At 45.1% G+C, this 9,296-nt stretch overlaps 1 protein-coding gene across 3 annotated transcripts in view; it reads right to left on the reverse strand.

Moving 5' to 3' along the window:
- tiparp (TCDD-inducible poly(ADP-ribose) polymerase) overlaps positions 1-8,428 on the reverse strand; it is a 17,595-nt gene extending 9,167 nt beyond the window's left edge. The window contains exons 1-2 of one of the 3 annotated variants that reach the window (XM_019864957.1): positions 8,015-8,428; positions 6,036-7,208 (exon numbers count right to left, since the gene is read on the reverse strand). In XM_019864957.1, coding sequence (XP_019720516.1) covers positions 6,036-6,997 — 962 coding nt within the window. In that variant the 5' untranslated portion in view covers positions 6,998-7,208; positions 8,015-8,428. The remainder of the gene's footprint in view (positions 1-6,035; positions 7,209-8,014) is intronic. The other 2 variants (XM_019864960.1, XM_019864958.1) reach the window with 2 other exon arrangements.
- Between the last annotated feature and the right edge of the window lie 868 nt (positions 8,429-9,296).

The following is a 9,296-nucleotide window of genomic DNA, read 5'->3' on the forward strand; positions in this document are numbered from 1 at the left end:
AAAAAACGGAGAGCTCACTCGCATACATTCTTTAGACAGGGTCATGTACACACATGCTAGCCTCATCCAGTCATGCCTCGATAAATATACCTCATTGATAAGATCTGTTGACGAATGCTCCTTTCAGACAAGAATACACACACACACACACACACACACACACACACACACACACACACACACACACACACCGAGACTGATGTCATGGTTTTCAATTTGTTGGAGCTCAATTTCGAAAAGGACACATTTTTATAACCTCTGCCGAAGGTATATGTTTTAAACATTGCTTGTGTGCTGCGAGAATTGTGTAAACACCACCTGACTGTCAACAATATGTTGGACAGTGACAACCTGTGACATTTTGATGGTTTCAGTACGTTTTTATGAACGTAGTGAGTATCACAGTAAACTTGCAAGTTCCACTGTAGCCGCATTTCGCTTATTACTGCATGCGTGTGTGCTTTCGCAATTTTGATGGTTTAACGTCTTGTAAATGTTGATTCAAGTTGTCCAGTTGAGCTATGAAAATGTTTTATGAATGCATGTTCTGAAGAGAATCACAGTGTTTCCCCCCACCACGAAGTTTCATTTAACTCCCCTTGTTCTGCTCTACCCTACAAACATTTTGCATATGGTTCAGGGAGTTCCCTCACTCAGTTCTGAGGACTTCAAGAGGCAGAGGCTCGAGGTACAAAATGTGAGAGGTGCAGGGTGCAGAGCGAGAACGTAATCAGCTTCAGATGCTGCCAGGAGAGAGAGAGAGAGAGAGAGAGAGACCCACCACATGAAGAAGCTGAGACCAATACAAAGGTTGATCGTGAAAACACAGACAGACATCTCAGCCATCCCTTTCAGGATCACAAATGAACGGGGCATGGAAGATGTGTGGGATGAGCATGACCAAAGTATTCACAGATTTTTTTTTCACAAGAAATTTTGTTCATATGGACTATTTTGATTGACAGAACATTCTGAAGAATGAAAGAAAGAAAGAAACACGCTGCAGAGGAAACTGCAACACTAAGTCAAACTATTGTGTTCTGTGGCTTTGACAACAAGATGAAATACTATAGTTTAAGAATATTAACAAAGAATTGTTATGGAAATCCACCTTTTGAACATCCACCAAGGATATTAATTTGAATAACCATCCCTATTCGTGACTAACAAAGAGGCAGAGCAACACCTGACCTCACCCTGCTGATTCATGGAATGCAAGTATGTGTAAACGCACACACACACACACACACACACACACACACATGCACGCACACGCGCGCACAGAGCTCATGTTTTCACACAATCACAACAGCAGAAACGCAAAAGATGGGTGTTAAAAATTCACGACACAAAATTAGTCAATCTGAATTGACATAAAGATGAACGCATGCGTGAGCAGGCACACACGCACACACACACACACACACACACACACACACACACACACACACACACACACACACACACACACACACACACACAATGTGATGTCAGGTCACTTTGCCCTTAGTCCTCCGCGACACTTAATGTCAGTTAATGACAAGCAAACCTTTTATCACCTGGCTAACAAAGGAGCCCTATCGTGAGCACTCATTTATTCATTCGCAAACACACGCTCGCACCCACACACACCCACACACACAGACATACACCCACACATAGGCGCGCTTTGTCACAAGGTCATGCAAGAATTTGCAGGCTGTCTTTCAAGCCCGAAAACATGCCCTGATTACACACACACACATATGAAGAGGAAATGGGCTTGAGACATTCTGTTTTCTAAATCTAACACCGCAAAGCGCGTTCTAATCGTGGGTTGAATTACAGAAAGTACAGAAACCTTTTCTTGCGTATAAAAACTCGTGTTCAGCAGTATGGAGCAGTTAACCAACAACTGGACCGTTGAGGATTACTGCAGTGTAACTTGTCTTTCTAGAAATGATGACAGCAGCATTCCCGCTCAGCGTTGACTTCATGACTCAGGCGGAATAAGCAAAGCCTTCATTCCTGTTCATCATATGGACGGGATTTACCTGCGCTGTGGTTAATTCACACATGGGAACTGTCGCACAGAACTCACACTAACACTTCCCGTCTTTAAATCTCATCTCAAAAGTCATTTGTATTCTTTGACTTTTGACTCAGCATGACTCAGACTTGATTTGAGTTTGACTGTTTTTGTGCTTTCTCCTGTCTTCATGATCAATTTATTGTTTTATTGTATGTATGATATCTGCTCCATGTACAGCACTTTGTATACAGCGGTGGTTGATTTTAAGTGCTCTTTAAATACAGTTGAGTTGAGGCGAAATAATAAAAATCAGAAACGCAAAGAGCTGGATCCACAGAGTAGACGACAAAACATGTCAGGGTATAATGATGGTCAATCTTGTTAAGTCAGCGAGTGCTCTTGGGCTGGCTATTGATCGTATCATTTGACTCAGGTAACCGATCACCCAGTGCATGGGTATGTGCAAGCTCTCATGAATATAGCGGTCAGATTAAGCCGCGATAGAACAACATCAAAGAGATGTGGCGGCCGGCGAGCGCAGCAAAAAAGGCTTTGACAGAACCATTGGTGAGTAGACCAGAACTGGGGTTGGGCTAAAAAAAAATAAAATAAAATACAAGATAAAAAAAATGGAGTGACCCACTACCTGTCAACACGACGGCGCCTGAGCGCTCAAGTGACGAGCAATCACAGTTGAACCTTCTCTGGATTTGGTCACGTGACAATCGCAAGCTAAGCCCTTCTGCACTCTCTGATGTCATTTTCAGTTGACAACAAGTGGAAAGAGATGGAAAAACAGGTGGATTTTGATGCACATTGCAAAAGCGTAATATTCATCAGAATGCGGTGTTTAGATTCTTCAAGGTTGAAGGCTGAAATTGCCTTCTTCTGGCTTCTTTTTAGGCCTTTTGGCGTGCGACGTCACTGTCGGCAAGCATGTCGGTGCACTTTTAAGGACAATTAGAGTCACTTGCACTCTCCTACCAGGGATGGGCAAAATAGTTGACTGATTGTCAATTCAACAGTTAAACACGAATAATTTTTGTCAATTGTGTGGATAATTAGTGACTAATTGAGCTTTAAGCGACTGAGGCAAAATGGAGTGTGATAGGCAGCCAAGTATACCTGCAAAACATGACCTGAGCTACATTCATGAAGACATCTGCTAAGCTAGTCCGATGGGTCGCAAGAATATGCTCGCTAAGACACTGGTATTGAAGCAGCTATCCAGAAAAAAAAAGAGTCACTCATCTAGGCGATTAATTGATGTTATCGATTAATTTGATCATTTAAAACAACTCTATTGCACACTGCTTCTGTTGCTCAATGTGCATTACCGATGATGTGCACCGCTTCCATTGAGCGGTGCGAGGCCAGGGCCCCTTACTTCAAGGCCGTCGTTTAGTGCGGTGGAGTTGCATTCGTGTGCAGCATTAAGAAAAGATGAGCGATGATTGCGAATGATAAAAGAGTACATTTTATTTGCCTTTGTGGCATGTACAGTTTCTGTCACGGGAGCCAGCTGAGCCTGTCTGGCTGTGTGAGGGCGGAAGACACTCACAGCCCAATTTGGTTTGACATCACCAGGTGCATATCCTGTTTGAAGAGCACTTTGCATAGAGCTTCGGTTGAAGTCAACAACTCTTGATATAAATCGTCGTGCATACAGGCAGAGTTGAATCTGCATGTGGTCGTTCAAGTCAAAGGCACACAGTGGCTTCAAGTTGTGCCTGGGGTTCATATGATGAAGCGCTACATTCTTGAACAAAAGAAGCTCTTTTGACCCACAGCGCACTGACCGACGTGATCAAAACCGACTGAACTGTCAGGCGGCGTGTGCAGTTCGGCAACTGCTTATCATGAATGGTTGACAGCAGGGCATTGGTTTGTTTGCCCGTCTCAGACTCTCCGAATTAAGGCTCAATCAAAAATACTTATTTGCAGTACCTCAAAATACTGTTTGCTGATAGGAACACAGTTTTTTTCCCCCCATTGCAGCGAGTTGCTAAACATGAACGATGTTCAATCTCCTGATTTTGCGTCATAGTCCATTTCATCAGTTGTTTACGGCCACATCACTCAGTGTACGGCGGGGATTTAGCGAAGCCAAAGGATCTGACATTCCAATAAGACACTGAGCATCTTTCAAGAATTGTCATTGATTAATCAATCATATTGACTGTACAGTGTAGAGTACAGAAACCTGTTTACAAGTATATCATTTGATTTGAGTGCACACCCTGCCTAACATTGCAAACCCTGCATTAAGTTCCTCCGCTAATCCCCTAATCCGTCTTTGTATGACTGGTCCCGGGTGATGTGGTGAAGTGGTATAGTGGATGTGGACAAACGGAGAGTAGAATGGTAACATGGTGAAAACCCTTGGCGATGTGGATCTCACCTTGAAGAAAGGGCTCAAATTTGTTTGGTAATTTACAAGTGTGGTTTTCTCGTTTGACACATTTCGATCAACAAGATACTTTTTCGCTTTTTCACATCATTCACACAATGAACACGTTGATTATTGATGTAGGAGTGAGACAGAACCACAGTGCCTTATATATCCATTTCTGGTACCTCCCGTGCTCATATTGCGGAGGTGTAGCGAAACTAACTAAATATCTACTGTTCCTGCTGCATACAGCACACAAAGGAATATGAACTAACAAGGCAAAACTCATGTAAACTGCTCCTTAGAGCTACTTTTCCGATTTAGAACAAGGTCACCGTTGCATGGTCTCATTGTGTGTGACTATGCATGCATACAGTACAGTTCCGCAGGAAACGGCATGCTCCTTTATGTCACCCCACCGTGGTTTGCCAAGTGCTCGCATGTGTGTGTGTGCGTGCGGGTAACTTTGAGGGCGTGTGAGAGGAGAGTGAAAGAGCGGTTTATCTCTGTCTGCTAAACTGTGTGCGTGTGAGAGCTGCGAGCCACTGAGCTTCTCTTTTCTCATTCGTGTGAGCATCTGCGTGCGAGCAGAGAGAAAGAGAGAGAGGGAGTGAGCGGGTGTGTGTGAGTGTGCGTGTGTGTGCTCTATTGTGTGCATGTCTATGACCGAGGGAGGGATAGAAGCTGCCAAGTGCGGCTGTGTCAGTGACCGCACAAGGGGGTCACAGAAGTTCACCACGCTCTGCCATGAGTGCTCTAAAGTCTGCTTAGGACAGAGCTGCAGCCAAGCAGAGGGCTGACTTACAGGAAATGAATCACAAATATCACAGTGGGGAGATGGGAAGTCATATGGTGAGGAGCCGATAGATTACTTTTGCACACGACAACGGAAAAACAACCTTTCACTGATAATGACAGATTTTAAAATGCTATATTTTACACATGCGTGTATGAAATAAAACCCACATTATTTTTTTTTTTTATGAGAAGGACAATTGCACTCCAACGTGTGCATGCCAGCCCCGTGTTTGTCAGCGCTGGTGAAACCAAGGAGGAACAAGTGTCGTGTTTCCAACACAATGAATGAGAAGTTGCTTATCATCTATAAGCAGCCTATCAGCTTACTGCAGCGCCATTGTCGTCATGACATTGGCACTGATCCATTTACCATACGGAATCCTCTAGAAATACTTACAACACGACAGTATCTCGTGAAGCAACAACTAACTGCATTATACGAGTCTCTAGTGATCCATTTAACTCTCTGCAGCGACCCCTGACTAGGAGTGACTCAGCCTAAAGGCAAACAACAACAACAAGCTAATTTGTCATTGTTAATTGTCAATTACATGTCGGCAAAACATCATTTAAAATAACAGCTTTTTGTGGTTGAAACTTAATTTAACATTGCAGCTTTTGACCCTGTATATAGATCTGAAAAATTAAGATAAAACAAGATTTTAGATTGGGTATTTTTTGTTCCTAACATTTATGTTGTCAGTGTGTGTCGATTGTCAACAAAACGTAAAGGGCAACTTCTTGAGTGAAAACCCGAGCCATCATAAAACAAAAAACATCTGACAAAAACACACAAAGGTTTAAAAATACTACGAATGTGGGACTGACACTTACTGGTACTTGAGTCTGACTTGGTCATTGTCTGGGTTGCAGTAGAGTCTCTCCAGCTGTTCCTGGGATTCATCTGCGATGCTTTGCCACGTCTGAGTGTCGCTCCTGCGGATCTGCCAGTGGTATGGCAGGACCGTGTGGTGGTGAGCGCAATCACTGCCGTACACACATTGTCCTTGGAGGAAATCCACACAAATGTCCACAGAGTCTGACTGGTGTGTGTGATACTGAAGCTGGGTGAGCAGCTCAAATACCAAGTCCAGAGAGGCCTCTTCACTTTTGTCCTGAAAAAGCACTCGATTGTCAGGCAGCTGGGCTTGCACGAGTAGGGGGTGGCTGTCCTGGAGGGCACCGTAGTCTTTCACAGGGAGGGGATTTGGGTGAGTTGAGCAGTCATTACTTTTGATGGCTCCCTCTTGACGAGAAGCCTGAGGGGCAACTATGGGAGGCACGTCCCTGCTGGCTGACGTTATTGTCCCTGTGCTCCCTGCAGCCTTGAGGCCTGCCTTAGGTCGCTCCCCTCTGCGCTCCATTTCCTCCAGCTCCACAGTCGTATCGGCCATCTCCACATCTCCGGTCCCTGCTGCGGCGCCGTCGGCGGACGGCGAGTCTTTGAGGCCACACACTGGTCGGATGCAGTTCTGTTTGGCCGCGACCGCCGCACAAAGGTTCCCCGGCGTGCGTCCAGCCTGACTACGCGGCACAAACACGCCGTCCCCCGATATGTCGCCGCTGAGCAGAGAGGTCAGGATGGGCTCCTCCAAGGCGCGGTGAAGGCATTTGGCATCTAGTTTCCTCTGCTTCTTTTTGAAATAAGGTTTCACCAAAGGTATTTTGTCCGAGAGTCCCACGATTGAGTGCTCTCTGAAGTCCTCCCCTTCATCCACATTTAAGCTCACATTCAAGGCGATCCCAGTCCGTACACCGTCTGTGGATTTCTGTAGAATGTGCAAAGTTTTATCCATGTTCCACACCTAAACCTTGGCGGTCCTGGGGGGGAAAAAGAGTTGATAGGGGCAGTCATCAAAGGTAATGCCTAGAATATCGTAGCCTTTTCACAAGGTGAAGTCATCTTGGCGTATAAAGCAAGGAATAATATGTTTCTTCGCTGCTGACTCAAAACTCGCCTTTCCTTTCCTTTCCTTTCCTGGAAAGAGAGCCGGCACCGTCAATGTGCTGAAACGAAACCTATACTGTATTTAACAGCTGCGACATGACTGTGAAACAACCAAGTGGATCGCACTTGAATAATAACGTCATACTAACTGCGTCGGGCACGTACGAGCAATAATTGGGAAAAAAGAGCGACTCACGCGCAGCAACGGAAGCGAAAACTAGATGACCTAATCCGCGTGAGGGGGTGTGGATAAAGTCACTGTCACCGACTTCGTTTATCTTGTGATCATTGCATAATGGCGCTTTTATTCGAACGTTATTGGGTGCCTAGCAAAAATCGGTCTTGTGCCTCGAAGAAAGAGAGCAAATCAAGGCCGTGGCAAGGAACTATAACTACCCCCACTCTGTCCCTCTCTCTCTCTCTCTCGCTCGCTCTCCCGGGACGTTGTATTTTTGATCACTGGAGTCCGATACGCAGCTCCGGGTCGGCTACGTGCAGTGTAGACGTCGCTGCCCCCGCGCAACTTTGCACGTCGGCCATCGCGCGCGCCCGTACACGCTCTCTCACACACACACACACATACACACACGCACACACACACAAACACACACACACAAACACACACTTATCCACTGCGGCGGAACAGCGGAAAAAGACCGCCACACCACTGCACCAGGCGCTTTCATCCAGCTTGCTAGCTAAGTTTCCTCTCATCATTTAAGAAACGTTTATTCAATTGGCACGAGGCTTCTTTACGGCCTACGCGGGTCGTGACTATATGCCTAAACAGCAACCGCACCACGTCGAATGTCCCTTCAACGTCGTGGGTTCGCCTAAAAATGAAGAAAATATTGTACTCCCCTACCTGTGAGATAAAGTCCTCCCACCACTCAGATGTCGGCGCTCTTTGGTAGGTTACAACCGGTGAACACATCGGCGGAGCACGGTTGGAGAGCTCCGCAATATATGCGCGCAGATGAAACGGTAGTCCGGGTAAATTTCGTCGTGTCTCTCTGATGCCTCCGCCGCTCTCATGCTTTGTCTCGATCAAATGTCCGGCCGTTTCTTTGTGTCCTTGAGGCCGTTTGGCAAAGCAAAGAGATCACTACTCGATCAGTGAGCACAGCGAAGGGAGCTCAGCTGTGAGAGGAATTGCTGTGCTGTGCAATGCTGCCTCTCCTCTGCCGGGACAGGTCCCGCCTCCTAACCTGCTGGAGGTGGGACTCGAGATCCGGGCTTGAGATTCAAGAACAAGAGAAGAGTCGTCTAGCGGTGGCCGGAAGAAGTTGCAGGTTGACGGGGCCCAGCGGCCGCCTTCGTTCCCCCATTCCTGCATCAATAATAACTGTCATCTCTGTCTGATCCATAAATTCTACTAATGCTGAATTTTATATGTATTTATAATGTATATATCATCAAAGCTGGAATTTGTTTATTTTCTTTGCAGAGTCTTGCTAATCAACAACTTCATGAGGGGTAATAAAAGTAATAAAAATATGACATTATAATGAATGAACAATTGGGTTTCTTTTTTAAAATGTATAGTCAACAATTTTTTATTTCTTAATTTCATATTGTGTGTATCGATAACGTTTATTTTCTTGTCTAGAAGCAAAGGTAAATTTTTTAAAAGCTGTGCTGTAATGTAATTTTATAAAATAACATGTATTTAAATTGATTGAAAAATTAAGCCTTTATTTATTTACAAAACGCTACACAAAAAATTAAAGTGCAAAAAAAAAGCATCCTGATTACTTTTTTATAGTTAAGATTGGCAATCAGGAAAACTTTCACCTTGCGTGTCAGTGATTTTTAAATCAAACCTCACTGCAAGCAGCACAAGTTACCTGCACAAACGGCAACCTGAGCTGTCAGAAATAAGACCAGTGGTGTGCTGCCATGCATCCATCCATTTTCTGATCCACTTATCCTCACAAGGGTCACGGGGCGTGCTGGAGCCTATCCCAGCTGTCTTCGGGCAGTAGGCGGGGTAGACCCTGAATTGGTTGCCAGCCAATCGCAGGTGTGCTGCCCTATTCAGGAGAAATATTGATGCTGTCAAAGCAGTGGACATGAAAGTTGTTCTTTGGGAAAGTACAGGCTTGCCCGTTATAAACTGTGAGCAGTTGATGTATAAAAGAGTAATT

Source organism: Hippocampus comes, unplaced genomic scaffold, assembly GCF_001891065.2.
Source record: "Hippocampus comes isolate QL1 unplaced genomic scaffold, H_comes_QL1_v1.1 scaffold276, whole genome shotgun sequence".
NCBI lineage: Eukaryota > Metazoa > Chordata > Actinopteri > Syngnathiformes > Syngnathidae > Hippocampus > Hippocampus comes.